Source organism: Arvicola amphibius, chromosome 9 (assembly GCF_903992535.2).
Source record: "Arvicola amphibius chromosome 9, mArvAmp1.2, whole genome shotgun sequence".
Lineage (NCBI taxonomy): Eukaryota > Metazoa > Chordata > Mammalia > Rodentia > Cricetidae > Arvicola > Arvicola amphibius.
Window position 1 is genome coordinate 41,787,793 of NC_052055.2, and position 18,833 is coordinate 41,806,625.

The following is an 18,833-nucleotide window of genomic DNA, read 5'->3' on the forward strand; positions in this document are numbered from 1 at the left end:
AGGGTGCTGCAGTAGCAGTAAAACAGGTTTGAGAGTCAAGTTCAGCACTGCCCAGCTGCAGACCCAGTTCAGCTGGCTGCTTCCAGCATTTTCTTCTCTAGAGGTGCCATTTGCACATCTGCACTGCTCTCTTAACTCCTCCTAGAGACACATGTTATTCTCTCTTCACCTTTAGGGCACCGATGACAACACGACTAGACATGACATCAGACCGAAGTTCCACCCAAATCTAACAGACCAAACCAATGACTTCAATTAGGGTCATTGACAGGAGCACTGTGGTGGTGGTGGTGGTGGAGGAGGATAGAAAATTATCTCACAGCAATTATGGGCAGCACTGAAGAAAAGTTCCCACCCCCAGTAATCACAGACTGCTGCCCCAGCCCCTGGAAGGGACAGGGCTTAATGGGCTCTGAGAAGTTGGGAGAGGTCTGGGGGGCCACTTTGTCAGCTGCACACAGGCCTTTTGTGCATCAGCTCATGGGGTTGCTCAGACCTCTCTCTCCTTCACCCAGGACTGAGACAGCAATAGCCTGTGTCATGCCCAAGGACAGAGTTTGACAATACATATAAAGGTTTAGCCCTGGAGAGCAGTTTCCGGTGAAGTCCTCCAGCAGCCTATGGCCCTCCATTTCCACTTCAGCCTGTTCAGTGACCAGTTGGTCCAACTGCCACCAGAATGAAAGGTGAATGTGCCCAGTCACAGACTGAATCCTCGGGAAGACACTACCAGGGACGAGTGTTGAAAGAGACCACAGGAACTTCTGTGTGGGTCAGACACATTGGGAAATAAACTCACTGAATCATGAGCCGCCTCGTTTGGCTCTGTTAACCTCTGAACTCTCAGGTTGTGCACTCTTAAGACATTGAAAAATACAGTGATTTGCCAGGCAGTGGTGGTGCACACATTTAATCCCAGCACTCCAGAGGCAGAGTCAGGAGGATCTCTGAGTCTGAGGTCAGCCTGGTCCACAGAGTTCCAGGACAGCCCCGGGCTACACTTGAAAAACCTGTCTGAGGCCCCACACTGCCCACTCCTGATAATTCTGCTGCTCGCCTGTGCTCCGGAAGCTGCCCCTGCTTGGGCAGCAAGATGGCTTCTGCCAGCAGGGTTGTGCAGGTAGTGAAGCCACATGCTCCATTAGTAAGGTTCCCTGACAGAAGAGACAATCCTAAACTCAGTGCCTCAGACGTTTTGAGGTCTGCTGGGCTACCCTCTCACTCTTATGTAATTCCACAGCATTCTAAAGGAAGCATATCCCCAGATCTGCTGATGCATCCGGAGTCACCAGACACTGCAGAAATACTAAAAATATTACCTCAGAAATACAGAAGGAAACCTCAAGAAGAAATGAACTTTATCCAGCGCGGAGGTCCAGAATGATCGCTGTGGTTGCTGTTTGTCGCCAGACAAAAGGATTATCTTTACAATAAAGGACTTCCAAAAATGTCAAATGAAAATTGTATAGTAAGCAACCTTAATAAATATTCTGCAAAAAGAAAAAAACCTGTCTTGAAAAACTCAACAAATAAACAATTTAGTGATTGGTTGCTGGATAAAAAAAGATTAGAAACTAACACCATTAATGGCATGAACAGAATAGCTTCAGTAGTATATTTGTAATTTGAGGCAAGAAAATAATCGACATGAAACACTGGCAGAAAGCCCTGTACTTTTCCTTGGCATGTGAGTGCATGCGTGCACACTTGGTTATGGTAGCTCAAGGTATTTCCTTAATAACTCCCCATCTTTTCATGGAGGCAGGGCTTCTGCTTTGAACCTAGAGCTCCCAACGGCTAGTCTAGCTAGCGGCCTGCTCCCGGATCTGCTGTCTTCACTGTCTGAACGCTAAAATTATAGGCAGGCTGCTATGTCTATTCAACATTTACATAGGTGCTGGGGATCTCAACTCGGGTCTTCATGCTTGCAGAACAAATGCTTTATCCACTAAACCATTTTCCAAGACCCCAAATTCTGTCCTGAAGTGCTTACAACAGATGTATTTATTATCCTCAAATACTAAAAACAAACCAAATAGACTTCAGCTGGATGAATAAATCTGTTTTTCAATGGAAGTTTCTTATGCATAGTTATAGTTATCCATAAGAAGGAACAAGCACCAGCACATAAAACTACATGTGTGAATCTCAAAATAACACGGAAAGACCAATTTTCCTTTTCATAAATATGTAGTATACATGTGTATGCAGGCTCACACGTGAGTGCATGCACACATGCAGACTGGTGTGTGTTTGAATATATGTGCATGTAGAGGCCCAACATTAACATTAGGAATCTTCCTCAATTTGCTCTTCACCTTATTCTTTGAGGCAGGGTCTCTCATCCAAACCCAGGGCATTTTGACAGTTCTAGTCCAGCTAGTCAGCGTGTTCCTACCTTGCTCTAAGGAAGGATTCTGCCTCTGCCTTCCGAGGTTTGAATTACAGGTGGGACGCCACACCTACCCGGTCTATGTTCTGGGAGCTCTGGACATCTTAGCTCCAATCCTCTCAATCACTGAACCATGTCTCCATCCCCAAAGGCTACCTTTTATATGATCGCATTCATAATACATTTTGGAAATGGCAAGAAGTATAAAGAGAAAATAGGTCAATACATGCTGAGCATGGCAGCTCATGCCTGTGAGGAAGCTGAGGTTGAGGTTAGCCTGGGCTACATAGACCATATTCAGAAACAGTAGTAATTTCCAGGAACTGAGGGTATAGGAAGATGGGCAAACTTGAGAGTTCTCTATTTTGACTAGCAGGGGCAGCAACAAGGGGAGAGTTGTACTGACGGCTGTAGAGAGGAGAGGCATTTCAAATTAGATGGCTCTGGAACTGGGTACTCTTGGCCTAGCTGGGTGACTTTTTTTTTCAGACAGGGCCTCACTATGTATCTAGAATGCACCACGTAGATCAGGCTGGCCTCAAACTCAGAGAGATCCCCTTGTCTCTACCTCCTGAGATTAAAGGTATGCACCCACCATGCCAGGCTCCGAGTGCCATGGGAACCAGTGCATACAGGCAAGGGGCCCAGTACTGTGTCCTCTGAGGCAGGTGCTACCAGGCCAACAATACAGTTTAGCTTGAAGGAGCCTGGGCTATCATGCCTGATCTGAAGCTTACTGTTGGGTGGCAGTTTTTATACTTTGATCAAGTTGCTTCTTGGTGATCCAGTTTCCTTATCAATACAATAAAGCTAACACTACCTAGTGTGCTGGGCTGCCATGAAAATTAGTAGATGTGAAGAGTTTAGGATAGAGTATCACATGGAATGAGATACAGATGTCTACTTCTAATGCTCCATCTTAGTGACAAGCACAGCAAGGCTCAGGGAACTCTAGAGCTTTCTGCAAGGACTCAGGTGATTAGGGTCACACAACAGGATTCATGCTTGGGCATAGGATCCTGTTACACCCGACAGCAAATCCCAGCCACTTCCTAGATGGTGCTTCCTAGCTGTGTCCTCACAGGACCTCTCAGGTCTCCTTTATAAGGGCTTCCTCCTCACCTTTGCCAATATCCCCTTCTGAAAAACCATCACTGTGGCAGGATGTCAGAGACACATTTATCCTGTAGTGGTGGTGTTCTGGTCCCGAGTCTGGTACTCACAGGCTAGGCCAGATTGAGCTCAGCCTGGTACAGCCTGCAGTGTTTTGTAGCCATCTCTATCTTGGCTCTCGTTCTTTCCCATGTGGTTAATTTGGATCTGGTTTCATCCTGGCCCCAGGGCCCTTCTGCCTCTTTCTACTAGAGAGAGGACCACACAGGTGGGTCTGAGAAGTCGCTACCCACCCATTTATATGGGTGCCCAGGGTCCAGAAAGGGGCCTGTGTCTCCCTCCTGTAGGTATGCGGAAAATGGATGGGGAGGCATAGAACTGCCCTGTCTCCCAAAAAGCTCTGTGGTACAGGCACAATTGTCTATATTCTGTCAATTATGTTTTAAATAAACGCCGATTGGCCAGTAGCCAGGCAGAAGTATAGGCAAAGACAACCACACAGGAAGTAGAGGAAGGTCAATGAGAACAGGAGAATTCTGGGAAGAGGGAAGTTCCCTCTGCAGTACTATCCAGACACAGAAGCAAGATGTGACTACGCCACTGAAAAAGGTACTGAGCCATGCAGCTAACATATACTAGAATAATGGGCTAATATAAGTTATAGGAGTTAACAAGAAGCCTGAGCTAATGGACCAATCAGTTTATAACTAATATAGACCTCTGTGTGATTTCTTTGGGACTTAACGACTGTGGGAACCTGGCAGGACAGAAAACCTCAGACAACAGCTCTGGGCAAGGTCTTGTGCAACAAAGCAAAGGGGAGAGTGCTTGACCCATGAAGAGAGGATGGCAGTAAAATAGGCAGCTCAAAGAGCAAGTGTTACCCAGGGAGCCAGCCTGGCACCCAGTCATTCTAACTGATCACCCTTTACAGAAATGAGGCTCAGGTACTTGCTAGGGTCAAGGTATTGTCTGTCTGCAGTCCAGCTTGACCTCCTAATGGGAGAGTGGAGAGGGGAGTAAGGACTCAGGATGCTTGGTACTGAAATTGAGGGAAAATAGTGTAAGAACCAGAAGTGCTTTGCCTCATCTGCCTGTCTTAATATCTGGAGACTTCCAGAATCATCTTGCCAATGACCAGGGACATTCTTGCCCCAGTATAGGGCTGGTTTGGCATCTTCCCATGGGTACCCACTGGTTGTTCTATACTTGGGCTATTGGAGTCTAGTACACAGTAGGCACCCAATAAATGCTGGGTGTGTATATTTGTGAATAACTACTTCATGGATAAATGAGTCCATCTCCTTCCCCAGCAGGAGAGGCAACTTGATTTATATGCCGTGCTGTTTGTTGTGTCTATGAGCAAGTCTCACCTTCCTCTCATGTGGCCTGTTTTCCCCTGAACCATGGGGTCCTTTACAAACCTTCTTTACCCATCCTTATGAGTTACGAGCAGTCCACTATAGGCTTGTCCTAATAGCCTGGTATAACCCAGCCACACGAGCTTCTTAGGGCAGGGTAGGCCAAGCCAAAGCTCATGGTCCCAAATAGCTGTTGTCAATCTGCAGAGACCTTTGAAGACCAGTGTTTTTGCTCTGGCTGTAGCAGAACCCAACCCAAGCCAGGTCACTGGACCACGTTTACATTACAATAAGGAGGAGCAGGGCTGGGCAGATATAGTTTTCTTGTTAGCTCCCATGGAGCTCCTGCCCTACATTCTACCTAGAGTCAGCTTAGGGGCCCTAGTGCTCTTCAAGAGTAGTAACAGCTCTGATCCCATCCAGGGGCTATGGGAGGCCAAGGGGATCCCAACCTGGGAGCTAGGGAAAGGGCAGCCAAGGGTAGTGATGGGTCCTGGTCCTCAGCCTATGTGATCATAACCGTGACAAGGACCTTCTATCTAGACTGGCCAGGGCTACCAAGTCCAACTTTATTTCTTCAGTTGATCCCAATAGAAGACAGGGTTCTTGGAGGTTCTCTGTGCACCTAGCACCAGCTGGGAAGGGATCTGCACTGATCACATTACACCCAGAGAACAGTTATTGGGAGAAAACAAAACAGTGGCACACAAGGGTCAACACATAGTAGGTACACACAGGTATGGGGAAGAGTGGTTGCTGGTCTTGTTCTGTTAGGTCAGGGGAGAGAGTAGCACCAGGAATGCCCTTCACACAGGTGCCCAAGGTGCCTCAAGTCCTCAGTCTCTGGTGGCAGGAACGCTGAGACATGGCCCTGTGTACTCGATCTTGCCCAGTTCCAGTTGGTGAGACCCAAAAGAGACAGGTTTCGTCTATCAGCTGTGTGAACATGAGGGTGGATGCAAAGCAAAGGGCCTGTCAAACGCACAAGATCAACTGTTTATTGATTTTTTTTTGTTCTAAAATACTATACATTTAAAGGAATTTCTAAAAGTTAAGGAATATAGCTTAGGAACAAGGATTTCTGCTGATAAGCTGTCATGACACAAAGCCACAGTGCCATAGGGCACTCACGGCAACACTGAAGACACACAAGTTGCTGATGTGCAACACTGCCCACTGTCTGAGCTAATAAAATAAAGGCCCTCCCTGAGCTTATCCCTGGGGCTCAGGACAGTCCCACTGGACTTGAGAATAAGGGTACTCACAGGGATGTGTGCTGGGGGTAGAACCCTCTAACTCTCCAGTGAGTGGCACAGGGACTGTGCAGCCTGTGATGACTGCAAAGACCTAGGAGCTGGAGCTCTGGCCAGTGAGAATTAGTCTTCTCAGCAGCCTCCACTCAGAGGCCAGAGCCACATCTTAACTGAAAGGAGGATGTCGGCCAGCCATGCCTGTGCCTCAATGTCATGGGCTTCAAGCAGTTGACAATACCTGCTGTCAGAAGCCACCAACTCTCATTTCAACAGATCTTCTGATATCAAATAATATATACAGATATACATCAAGACATGAGTCTAATGTAAAGCAGCATAATCTATAGATGCAGCTGCTCTGAAAAGTTAGTCTTCTTTTAACTTTCCAAATCACTAATAAACTGTTAACTTGAAAAAATGAAGCAAGAATACAGTGAAAGTAATTTCTAAATATGGTGATGCTGGGGAATGCTGCATAACACTACCCCTGGAATTGGCACTGCCATTGAACCCCTGCTGCAGCAACCCCACATCTGGACAATGCAGAGAATTGAAGACACCTTACATGGAGAACATCTCAGATCAATCTAGGCCATAATTTATGTGACTGGAAGAGCATATAAAAAAGTATAACTGTACATTGCCTTTAAATTAAAACCTCAAACTCTTTACTCAGAAAATGGCGTTGAAGTCTGTTCACTGAACTTGTAGGTAGGGACTCATCAGAGAAAACAATCAGTGGAACAAGAATCAGTGTGATCCATCATTGACTCAAGAGAGGCAAGGGCAAGAAGGTGCAGATCCATGATACAGAGAGCTGGTAGGGATAGGGAGGGGCTTGGCTTTTGCTGTTGGACCGTGTCTTCCTGTGCCTAGATCTGCCCAGATGTGCTTGGAAAGGGGCCAAGTCCCCAGTGAAATCACCAGCTCATCTGCCTTCAAACCACACCAGGAAGCCAAGAACAACAGAACCATCATCTTTTGCAGGTGGAGTGGATGCCTACATGGCTGCTGGGGGCGCTAGAGGTATCACTGCCCAGGGCAAGGCTAACGGAGCTCCTGAATTGCCCACTTCCGTCTCTCCGCCAGCCTGCCCATGCATGGCCTGTCACTGGATTGCCTCGACATAGTTGGCTGGGTATAGGCCGACCTGGCCGCTGTCCAAGCGTCCCTTGCACCAACCCTGTTCATCCTCATCTTCTATCTTGGTCAGCTCATCTCCTGCAAGACAGAAAGAGGGTAGCCTTAGTGACAGGGTGGGTGACACTGACCACAGAAAGTCACCTATGCATCCAAATCCGGTGTGGATATAGAACATGCTTCTAGAAGAATCCTCAGAGGTTCTCCAGGGCAGAGGGACAGGGAGCCTCCTGAAGGTGGGACAAGACCGTGGATATTTCACTACTAAACTGTACTCATTGCTTTTGTCGCAGAGACCACTGTGATCTGAAAATGGCAGCTCTCAAAGTAATCCTGGAGCAACTAGCAGGCCAGGTGGTAATAGCACCAGCCTTGCACTTATCTCGTGTGCTCCCGGCTGCCTTGCTTAGCAACATGTCCCCATGTTTTCATTTTGTGTGGTGGTTCAAGGTGTTCTCTGGCCCTTTGAGGTTCTGCTTCCTGAGCTACTGCTAGCCTGGCAGAGTCCCGGATCTTCTCCCTAGACACTTCCATCTGCAGGTGAAAAGACCACCGAGGCCTGAGTGCTAACACACAAGGTGCCCAGAATGCAGAAAGCATGAGTTGAAGGGAAAACTGTCTTGGTTCACAGTGAGGATACAGGCAAGGGGCTAAAAAGATTAGCACAGCAAAGTCTACAGTACTGAAGAAGATAAATGGGAGGACTAGTAGGGAGCATGAGATACCCAAGCTATACAGCTAAGAGGAGGGACAGAGTTCTGGATCAGGGATGGCATTCTGACTAGCCCCTAAAGGCTTTGAAGGACACACTTAAGTCACTATTGTCCTTTCATATAATCTTGCTTCTAATGACAGGCTAAATTGCAAGCATGGCTTCTTGCAAGAAGTTTCTGCCTAGAAAACCAGAGACAAAGAGCTAACAATGAGGTAAGTATCCAAGGGGGACTATAGCTATAGTTTGGTGGCTTTGATAGTTAACCCTCTGCCATGGCAAAGAGACAAGTTAACCACATAAACATCAGAACACAGAGATCTTAATATAATTAACAGCACACAGATACCTATAAAAATAGCCAGCAGACAGTGAAGGGTGATGGCTAACAAAGCACAAGTGAGATGGCCTTCAACTGGCCCCAACATGAACAACACACTGTCATCTCCCTGTTGGGACAAGGGCTGTGTGAAGACCAGGGGGAAGGTACTGTAGTTAAGACCACACATGAAACTAGAAGGAACTTTACAAGACTTTGAGAACAAAAGACACCCAGGGTGGGTACCTGGGAAGGTCACCTACCAGCCTTGAAGCTCAGCTCATCATGTTCCTGACCCTCATAGTCATAGAGGGCCCGAACTCGCACTTCTGTTCCTGAGGTAGTATCCTCGTCAAATGGGTTAGAGTCTCCGTTAGCATCCGTGGACGAGAAAGGGTTGTTGGACTCATCGTCAGACCAGTCAGTAGGGTAATTCTGAGTCTTCTCATAGCTGCTGACACTGCAACAGAGAACACGACACAAGGCTCTCAGCACGCACGGGACTGAGGGAGGATATGAGGTCCCCACCCAGAATTCCTGTCCCAATGGCAGGCACAGCCAGGCCCCTGAGCCTTCATGTCATCCACACTCATCCTGGGCCCTAGAGAAGCAGGGGAGCTGCCAAAACCCCAGAGTAGTGCCTGCAGGTAGACCTCGACCCCTGCAGCAGGTCCCCCGGCTTAGACTGCCTGCCTGTCTTCCTGTAGTAGTGCTGCTCAGGCCTTAAAGGGTTAACAAAGGACAGAGGAAAAGCAACCACAGAGTGTTAGCTGTGCCCTCCCAGAGAGGTGGAGAGGCCTGACTGTCCCAGCAGGCCTGGAATGCAGAGGGCAAGTGCCCAGGTCCTGCAGGACTCATGCATTGGCTGAGTGCTGAGGGGTGAGACCCCAAGAGACCCCTGGATAGAAGAGAAAGGAGACACACAGAAAGCGAGGTGGAAGCCAGAGCGAAGTGTGTGTTCACCAACTTTTTGGCCTTAATGTCCTCCTTTTCACTGACGGTGCTGCCCGTGTCGTCCTCATCCTCGAAGGGGTTGTAGCTGGGCTGTAACTGCGTGGACTGGGCAGGGTTGCTCGGGACACTAAGGTTGCTATGGGGGAGAAAGAGAGCTTTCAGGGATCACAGTGTGGGGCCCACTGAGGGCCCTGGTGAATCCAGTTGCAGAAGATAGTTGACAGTCTAGAGTTATAGCAGCTCCTCCCTCATCTGATCAGGAGGTTGCTGTGTGACTAACAGATTATTTTAGTAGGAGATGTGGCTATATTTCGATGTGTCACTATACTGCAATCATCTATAAGTCTACCACAGGTGCACAAGTACTTCTGGGCTCAGGGTTTCTCCACAGTCTCCTATCCCCTCATTTCCACATAGGGCTTAAGTCAGTGGAAAAAATTGATGGAGGAGCTCCTAGGAAGAAGTAGCCCTAAGAAGGACTGTATTCATGAGGTAGCGGCCTCCCCAGCTCTCCAGTGCTCCTTTTAACTACTAACTAGGCCAATGGCAGCTCCGTGGTGCTGGAGTTCCCAGTCAGCACTAAACTTTGCTGCACACAAGGCCCTCTAGTGCTCTGGTGTCAAACCTTCCTTGTAACTTTGCCAACTATCTCCCAGCTTAGTGTTAAGCAGAGAGACACCAGATGCTAGGGAGCGGGCTGTAGGGCCTGTAGAGTGTAGAGCACTATCAGGGAGACATTACAAGAAAAACGTATAGTCACCCTGGGCTGATGTACTGGCTCCCTCAGCTACAACTGCCACCCACATCAGTGGTCAGGGCTTTGGGTAGCATTAAAACTGAGCAGCTACCACCCCAGAGCCACCACGGGACGGTGGAAAACTCCTCAGATGCCAGAGTAACCTTGACTGGCAGTGTGCTGGATACCACATGACCCCTCTGCCCTCCTGGGCTCCTCGTTCTAGTTGACTTTTCTGAGGGACTTGGTGCTGTGCACTAACTAGTGCATTCTCCACAGGATCTCCTCTGAGTCCCAGTTCCTTCCTTCCTACCCTAGCACTGAGCACACTGGAGAATATGGCTTGGTTCTGAGGCTGAGCCCTCAAGATAGAGCTCTCTCAGACTCCAAACAGCAGCTGAGCAGGGCCAGCCATGTGTGACTGGGGAGACTGGGAGGGTAGTGCACTTAGTGCCTTAGTTATACCCCAAGCCTATTAACTAAAACCCGAGCTATGGTGACAATTACCTAAGCATAGCACAGAGGCCTCTAGCCAAGTCCTACAGCACATACTTTGTAGAATGTTCTAACAACAACAGTTGGTACTCCTTCTAGCCACAAGTCTTTTTAGACAATGAAGTCAGAGATTTCTGTCTTGAGGACAAGGGAATGTTCTGTTCACGGTGCTGGAACTGAACCCAGGGCCTTTGCTTGCCTGACAAATGATCTGCTGCTGAGTTACACCCCAAGCCTATTCAGAAATAACTCACTAAGTAAGGGGACATGTGACTACTCCCCATTGTCCTGCATCTACTGGCACCTGAATACAGAAGTACCAACAGGATGAAGCCACTGGCATCATGTCTCTATCTGCTGTTTCCGTCCAGGGCTGCACCATGGAGATGAAAACAAGCAGTTAACACTGGCAACTCCCTTATCAGGACAGGCACAATGAGCAAAAGGCATTCTCTAGATCTTTCAGGAACTCCAGCAGCGAGCAGAAAGAGAATCGAGAGATGCTTCACCCAGAGCTCAGAGTTCCCAGAATATTTGTTCTTGGGGTCTCCGTCCCATGTGGAATCATCCAAGTGTTCAAGCTGGCGGCATCCCAGGACCAGCAGATCCTCACTCCTGACCAGATGGTCAGTTCTGGACTGGAATTGTGCCTGACGCTCACCTTTCAGGCTTGTTCTGTCCAGACTGGTCCCCTGTCTGGTTGATTCCCATTAGGGTGACACCATCAGCAGCCTTCTTCTTCTCTCTCCGGCTGAGAGTTCGATTCAGATCTGCAGACCACTCCTAGGCAAGCAGGCCACGGGAAAGAAATGGGAGGCTCATTTCTGGGAAAGCATAGTGGTCCAAAATATCTGCTCAGCCAGCAGCTGCCCACCTTGAGCTATTAGTAGCATTCAGTCTTGTGGCCTTTGCTCTCCTGTTTCCCAGCAAACCTCAAACTGCCTCTTGGGCCTAAAGGCTATGAAAGTCAGTACCCATTTAACAATAGGACCCTGACAGGAAATAACAGACTTTATAGGACATGACAGTGACAACAGAACCAGTTCTGAGGCTAGGGAGGTAGTTCAGCAGTAGAGTGCCTGCCTAGCATACAGGTAATCCATATGGTCATGGATTCCATCCCTAGCAACACACACATACACCCATACCCACCCCCACTGAAGCACGTAACTAATGCTTACTGTCCTGAAGAGCCTTCTAATCCATTCCCTACTCACCACGGCTCTTAGGCGCTATCACCCCACCATGCCATGCGCTCTGGGGGACTTGAGCCTCTCATGTAGGCAAGCCAACCTGGTGGGGAGCCTGAATGAGGCACACAGCTTAGTCTTTGAGGATCAAGGATCTTTCCCATTTATGCTCTAAACTCTAGGTCACAGGGCTGTCAGCTCTCTGAAGGGTCCTGAGAACACCTGCCACATAGGAAACTGAAGCCAGAACTACAAATAAAATCAGAGGCTAGGTGACTACGGCATAGCAAATGAGACTGACAGGCGGGCACTGATGCTCAGGTTTCCAAAGGGGACTTTAACCACTCTTAATCAGAGTGGCATGCTGGCAGCTGGCAGAGAAGGACAGAGGGTTTGTGTCCCCACAGGTTTTCTGTTTTCCTAACAAGGGACTTTCACCAACTGTTGAAACATACAGGTGAAAGGGATTTTTCCAGAAAAATCCTGTGTATTTACGCACTTAAAGATTTCTCCTTACTTCCCATCTCCATTTATCAAACAAGTGTAATTATAACCCCGTGAGATGGCTGATCAGGTAAAACAGAAAAGTATTTGCCTTGAAAGAGTGACAACTCAATTTCTATCTCCAGAGTCCATGTAAAGATGAAAGGGGAAAAACCAACTCTACAGAGTTAACTTGTGGCACCCTGGTCGTCCCTCCCCGCCCCGCCACCACACACACACTTTAAAATTTTAAATCCAATTTGCCTTAGTGTACAGCTTTGTTCCATCTTACAAAATATCAAGGTCACAGGGCATTTTAGCTACATTAAACCAAGCTTTTGATTTGTCAGGTGGGAAAATAGAGAGGTCAAGAGAGATGAAGGTCCATAAAGAGTGGCTCATAGCCTTGGGCCACTGACCTCAATCCAAGTCACCTTATCTATTAGTGAGTGTACTGATAGAACAGTGGGATAAGAACTCAGTTGGAATCCCAAGTTCCCCAAGTGACTCTGAATATGAGGTGGGCTCTCACAAGGCAGCTCTTGGGGACTGGTGGGATCAGGTGCCAGAACCTTTTGGAAGAAGGACTAATGTCACCTTCTCTGACCATCGAACTGGGGCCGCTACGGATAAGTGATTAAGTGGGCTGACTACATGCAGCAGGGAGCTTGGCAATCTATAAGTTAATCATAAAACAGAAACTTACTTCATCCTTGTGGCATGAAAAACGAAAACAACTTCATTAGAGAAAGTCAGAGACAACCCAGCAACAACTATCAACGTGAACACAAGGAACACAGGAGGGTTGTTCCCCAGCCAGGGACCACAGAGTGCTCCACAGACTCTGGCCAGGGTAGTCTCCCCAGGAGGACAATTAGCCCCATCTTCCTCACTGTTGCCCTCTTTGAAATAGTAGCCACCCTGAAAGGAGCAGGAGAGTATCACATACAATAGTGTCCTGCGCCACTCTACAGCAACAAGCAGGCTGGAAGCTGAGTGCGAGCTATGCCTCAGGTACCACTCAGCATACTTCTTCCCAGGGCTGTGCCACTAGAAGAGCTGTTTCCTCTATGGCCACGTCTACTAGAAAAGGTCCTGGACTCAAGTGTCTCCTAGGGACCCACACGGTCTGCAGCCTCTTGTCCGGAAGACAGATACAGGGGACGCAATTTGGAGAAATCATATGAATTTCTAAAAAAATGGAAGTGTGGGGGTGAGGACAAATACTGGTCAAAAAGGGCTGAGGAACTTGCAGGGAGCCTAGGTCTATGTGATAATCCAACACAGAGCAGGTTATGACTCTGAATAACCCCAGGTTGCTATTCATACTTTAACATGGAAAAACTAAGCCACACAAAGGGGTAGTTGCTTGCCCAAGTCCTACTGCTGCTAAGGGGTAAGGACAGATGCAGTCTAGGCTGTGGCTACTATCAGACCAGAGAAGCCGTAGCCACGCTAGAGGCATGTGCCCAGCTTGGAAGACTCTTACTAGCAGTTGCAAGGTCAGGGCTCACACCACACCAAGTGAATGAGGAGAGAATGCCTTCCTTCAGAGAACATGGCTGGAGGGGCTTCTGGCCACTTTTACACAGCTGTCAGGGAGCTGGGTGGGCCTGGTGATCAAACCCTAGCCTAAAGATACACAGGCCTGGGGCTGGAGAAATGGCTCAGAGGTTAAGAGCATTGCTTGCTCTTCCAAAGGTACTGAGTTCAATTCCCAGCAACCACATGGTGGTTCACAGCTATCTGTAATGGGGTCTGGTGCCCTCTTCTAGCCTGCAGGCATACACACAGAAAATTGTACGCAAAATAAATGTAAGTAAATAAATACTTTTTAAAAAGATACACAGACCTTTGGATTTTGTAACAAAGATACTGCAGCACTAAGGCCCACAAAATGGGAGAACAGGCAAACTAACTTTGAGGGGCTGAAGAGATGGCTCAGAGGTTAAGAGCACTGGCTGCTCTTCCAGAGGTCTGAGTTCAATTCCCAGCAACCACATGGTGGCTCACAACCATCTGTACTGAGATCTGGCGCCCTCCTCTGGCATGCGGGCATACATCGAGGCAGAATGTTGTATACATAATAAATAAAAAAAAAACTAACTTTGAGACAAGCTTTGTGGATTTACAACCTAAGGCAGGAAAAAGCCACCAGTAAACAGATAAGGAGAAAACCTCAGGGATACTGGCAGCACCTGTGGCCCAACATTTGGCCTGAGGGACAGAATGCGCACTTCAGTTCCTGGATACCTTTGCTGGGGGGTAAACACAAGTTTTTGTCTGGGACAAGAAGGGATGCCAATGATGAGGACAGCAGCTAAGGACTTCAGATACAGCACTGGGACACCAGACACTGCCCCAGTCATGACTATTCCATAGACAAAATAGGAAGTGAGATCAACATTGAAAGCTCAACTAGAGGGGTAGCAGTCACTTCCCAGGTGGGCAGAGTTATAGGCATACAAAACCTCCTTACCTCAAACTGTGGCCAGTTCATGGCCATGCCTGGCCCATGGTTGGCTCGGAACCACCTAAGGTCCTCTACGGCATCAGCTGCTTTGATGTTCTGTTCCAGCTCTCGGTAAATGGTTTTGTAGCTAAATCAGAGACAGAAAGGCAGCTCTACAAAAGGCAGGGCCCAGCCATCATTCCTCACAACCACCGCAGGCCCTGTAGCCTGCATGATGGTCTCTGCAGTCTGCACAAATCTGTTTCCCAGACACAGGAATGCCAATCCCGGGCCATCACATGTACAGATACAGACACCATCCTCCAGAACCTGGGACCCACCAACAAGTAAGTTTCACTCCAAACCAGGTGGCACACTGAGACCTGCCCTGTGTCAGATCCTGGGAGTGCTGTGTGGGTAGCAACTGTGCAGTCCCACTGGCTCAGGTCATGTTGAGGAAGAAGCCATTAGAGGAGAATGTCAGAATGTCCCCTCCTCCATTGCTCTCAGGAGAGCTGGAGGTTTCCCTCCCCAAGTGAAAGGTAGTATGGGAGGAGGGCAGAACTACAAGGCTCAGTCCGGCCTCCTGGGGCAAGAACACGGTCTTGGCTGGACCTGTTAGGTCCCTTATTATCTACACAGGTGGGTCTTTACCTTTTCTGACCCTCAATTTCCTTCAGTGCAGAATATCTAGGGATTGAATTGCATTCTCCGAAAACAATGACCGAAGTCTTAACCTTGCGGGGTGACCTTTGCTGAAAACAGGGTCTTTTAGAGGTGAACAACTTAAAGCAGGTTCAGTAAAGCGGCCCCTTTATAAAGACAGCAGCCCTTATAAAGGAGGAGAAATCTATACTGGATAGTCAGGGGAAGATGGCCAGAGGACTGGAGAGAAGTGGACAGCTGTCTGGAAAGCTGAGGACTGTGGCAGACCCCACAAGCTAGAAGAGGCACTTCTAGCCTTGGGGGGGTGTGGCCACACCTTGGTTTTTGACTTGTGTCTTCTAGAACTGAGTGGTGAGCTTCCCTTGTTGTCTGCCATGCCGCCCAGATTCTGTTACAGCAGCCCTAGGAGTGACTACATCGTGTATCATCCCCTCCCCATGGCTTGGAACAGAGAGACAGGCTGTGCTGATTCAGGCCTTTGCCACAGCCAAGTACAAACACAGTGGAAGGTACCTCACACACGGAAGAGCAGGACACAGTCCCAGCCCTGTCTCTTTTCCTGTCCCCTAAAAGCTATGGAGCAGCTCAGTTTCCTCATCTGCAAGATGGAGACAGTTCGGCCTACTTTCTAGGATGTCACAGAGACGAAATAACAGCAGAGCAGCCATGACTGTTCGCCATCTTTTTAGAAGAGACAAAGGGGATGTCACTTTCTGCTGACCACAAGCTTTGACCTGCCATTCATTTCTCAACGATTCTGCCAGATGGATGAAAGAAGATTTCTATCCCATCATCTATACTGCTTTCTGGGTCTCTCCTGATACAGGCACACCATGTCATAAGTCAAACTGGAGTGCCTTTCTGTTCTGGCTTCCCCAGGACCTACAGTCACCAAGATGGCAATGGTCAAGCTGGCAGCAGGAATGAGACAACCTCTATAAGGGACTGTCCTGGGGGCGGAAGACTTGAAGCTTGGCCAATGCTGCACTAGCCCAGGTGGATTTTCAGAATGCTGGTCCTGGCTGTGGCACCAGAATAGTTTCCCTTGCTGCCCAGACCTATTTTGAGCTGGCAGCATCAAGCCCAACAGGCCTGCCCTGCTTAAGCCTTCCATGGCTGAATGTTGGCTCTGCAAATAGGCCCTCTGAGCATTCGGACAGTGGTGTGAAAAGCCCTCGGGGTGACTGTCCCGACCCCCAAGGCTGCCATGCAACACCTGAGTCTATTCAATACCAGCCTCCCTGTGTCTCACATGAATGGAAATTTTTTTCTTTTTCTTTTTCTTTTTTTTGCCTCAGGGAAACTTACCTAGCCACATTGGACAGGTCCAGGTGCTTCTGAACCTCCAGTAGAACCTCCCGGAAGAAACGTAGGCGCTTCTCTTCAAACTGCTGGCACTGCTCGAACACCTGCTCCATGTTCTCCATGTACTGAGGTGTGGTTTGATCAAGCTCCTTCAGGGCCTTCTCATACTTGTCCTTGGTCTATGTTGAAATTGGCACAGACACGGGTTTGCTTCCATCTCACCTCTGTTTAACCAACGTGCCCCGTTGCTTCTCAGGCCTTCCCAGATTCCAAATGTGGAAGCAGGAGCTCTGAAGCCTAGCATTCTCCATCCAGTGAAGTCCCTGTTATTCTCCATGGCTAGTCACTATCTCTAAGCCTGCTCTGCCTCTCACTGGAGCCAAGTCCAAACAGGTAGATATGGGCAAGAGATGGTCAAACCAACATTCAGATAGGATACTGACTGGCTTATAAGGGCTCTAATTTCATCAAAAACTTCGCACCTGAATGGATTATTGAGAGGCAGGGCCCAGTTTGAAGAAGTAAGTATCAGAGATCATGTCTCTGATGGATCTGTCTTGTCTCTCGATCCTTCCTTTCTGTGCTGTTTCTGCCTGCCAGAGGTAAGCAGCCTTCTCTACCACATGCTCCCACTGTCATGGTGCTCTTATTTGCCCCTAGAAAGTACAGAGCAAGAGAGCCAGGTAGCCCTTCCTAAAGCCTCTGAGACTGAACAAACACAAACTGTTCCTCCTTCAAGTTTTTTCTCATGTATTACACAGAGCGACAAGAACTGACTACCTGAGTGGTCAGGTGCCTGTGTGTGCTGCTGACGGATACTTTCCAGGATGAAGTGAGGGACTAGAGTCTAATCACTGATTTGTCAAAAGGTTTTACATCATGAGGCTATGAGAGCTGAAGAAAGTTATTGGTCTGCCTGAAACTACTTTTACTCTACACAAATGCGCACACACTTTCAGGGAAACACCCAGGCCACTGGAACAACTTCCCTGTCTTCTTACATTGGGCAACAAATCTACTCCATCTACCCCAGGACTCAGACACCTCTTTCTGTACATTCTAAGGAGACTACTCTTCTGGAAACTTTTACTGACTTCCTGAGGCAGGTTCCACCCACATTTGGGCCCCATTCCCATTTCTGCCCATCTCTTGGCATCTGGTTCCTTGCTCTTTTATGAACTTAAAAATGGTCAAGCTGGGTCCTCTATAAGGAAAGGAAAGGTCACTTATGTAAGAACATAGTTCCACAGACCCTCTGGCTACCCCCTGACATCTTTAGCACTATCCTGTGCTCTAGACTGGAAGCACTGTGTAGGAGCCCTAGATCACAAACCCTCACTCAGTACTGAGGAGCAGGAGCCTTCAAAGCACAAAGCTTCTAGAAGCCTTTGGAGAACCACAGATGTTCCTCTTACTGCATTCCCCTCTTCCCTCTTGATTATACTGAGGCTATGTCCTGCTCACAACATTAAGCAGGGACCAAGCAGGGTCATCGCTATTGAGAAAATCCACTAGCAGAGATGTACAAAGTTCCCAATGGCCCCTCAGAAATGCTGTACCCCTGATGTGATCCTCCTCTCTGACAAACACTGCAAGATACATTTCCTGCCTAGCCAGGAAGGAAGTCTGTGAGCAACAGCTGTTGTTAGCTGGCATCCCCTCCAGCATTCTAGGGCGACATGGATCACTCAGGCTCTGAGACCACCTAGGGAGGGTGAATTCCAAAAGGGAAGTCACTACAAGTGTCTGTCTCCTTAACTGACACTTTAAGTTAGACCTCTTGTACTTTAGGTCTGTTCTGAGAAAGCACTGTACTGCGCAGAAGCACCTATTTCTGTATGGCGAAAAACAACAAGGCTTCTCTCCTTCCTTTACACAGAAAGACAGACATGCACACATGCACACATGTGCTTTACTTTTCTTCTAAACACCTTCCTGGGCAGCAGCTTCCCTGTGATCCTAACAAGGGCTTTAAGCATTCCCCAGGCCTTATGTTTCTTGAGCTCAAGTACCCACTCCATGGAGGTACAGATCTCTCACCTGTTCCAAAAGTTCCTCAGTTCCTGACCCCCAGTGGGCTGCGGGCTACTTGAGCCACAGACCCATATGGAGATGACATTTCCCTTGCTAGGAGTGAAGGTTTTGAAAACAGTAGTGCAGGCTCTGGAGTCAGAATCCCTGCTCTCACTTTAGAGAGAAGGATAGTGTTTGTCCTCATTGATCTTGGCTCCTTATTCACAAAGCGGGAATGCCATCACACAA

At 48.3% G+C, this 18,833-nt stretch overlaps 2 protein-coding genes across 2 annotated transcripts in view; one reads left to right on the forward strand and one right to left on the reverse strand.

Annotated features, from left to right (window-relative positions):
- The first annotated feature begins 679 nt into the window (after positions 1–679).
- On the forward strand, positions 680–1,384 carry LOC119823624 (28S ribosomal protein S36, mitochondrial-like). Its single transcript, XM_042055732.1, has 2 exons — positions 680–768; positions 1,072–1,384. Exons 1-2 carry the CDS (start codon positions 680–682, stop codon positions 1,382–1,384), a joined length of 402 nt encoding a protein of 133 aa, XP_041911666.1.
- Positions 1,385–5,844: 4,460 nt separating this feature from the next.
- The window catches only part of Pacsin2 (protein kinase C and casein kinase substrate in neurons 2), a 107,648-nt gene continuing 94,659 nt past the window's right edge, over positions 5,845–18,833 (reverse strand). The window contains 6 exon segments of the mRNA XM_038341657.2: positions 5,845–7,340; positions 8,554–8,750; positions 9,258–9,380; positions 11,137–11,258; positions 14,628–14,748; positions 16,575–16,750. Of these exon segments, the coding sequence (XP_038197585.1) occupies positions 7,228–7,340; positions 8,554–8,750; positions 9,258–9,380; positions 11,137–11,258; positions 14,628–14,748; positions 16,575–16,750 (852 nt within the window). The 3' untranslated portion in view covers positions 5,845–7,227.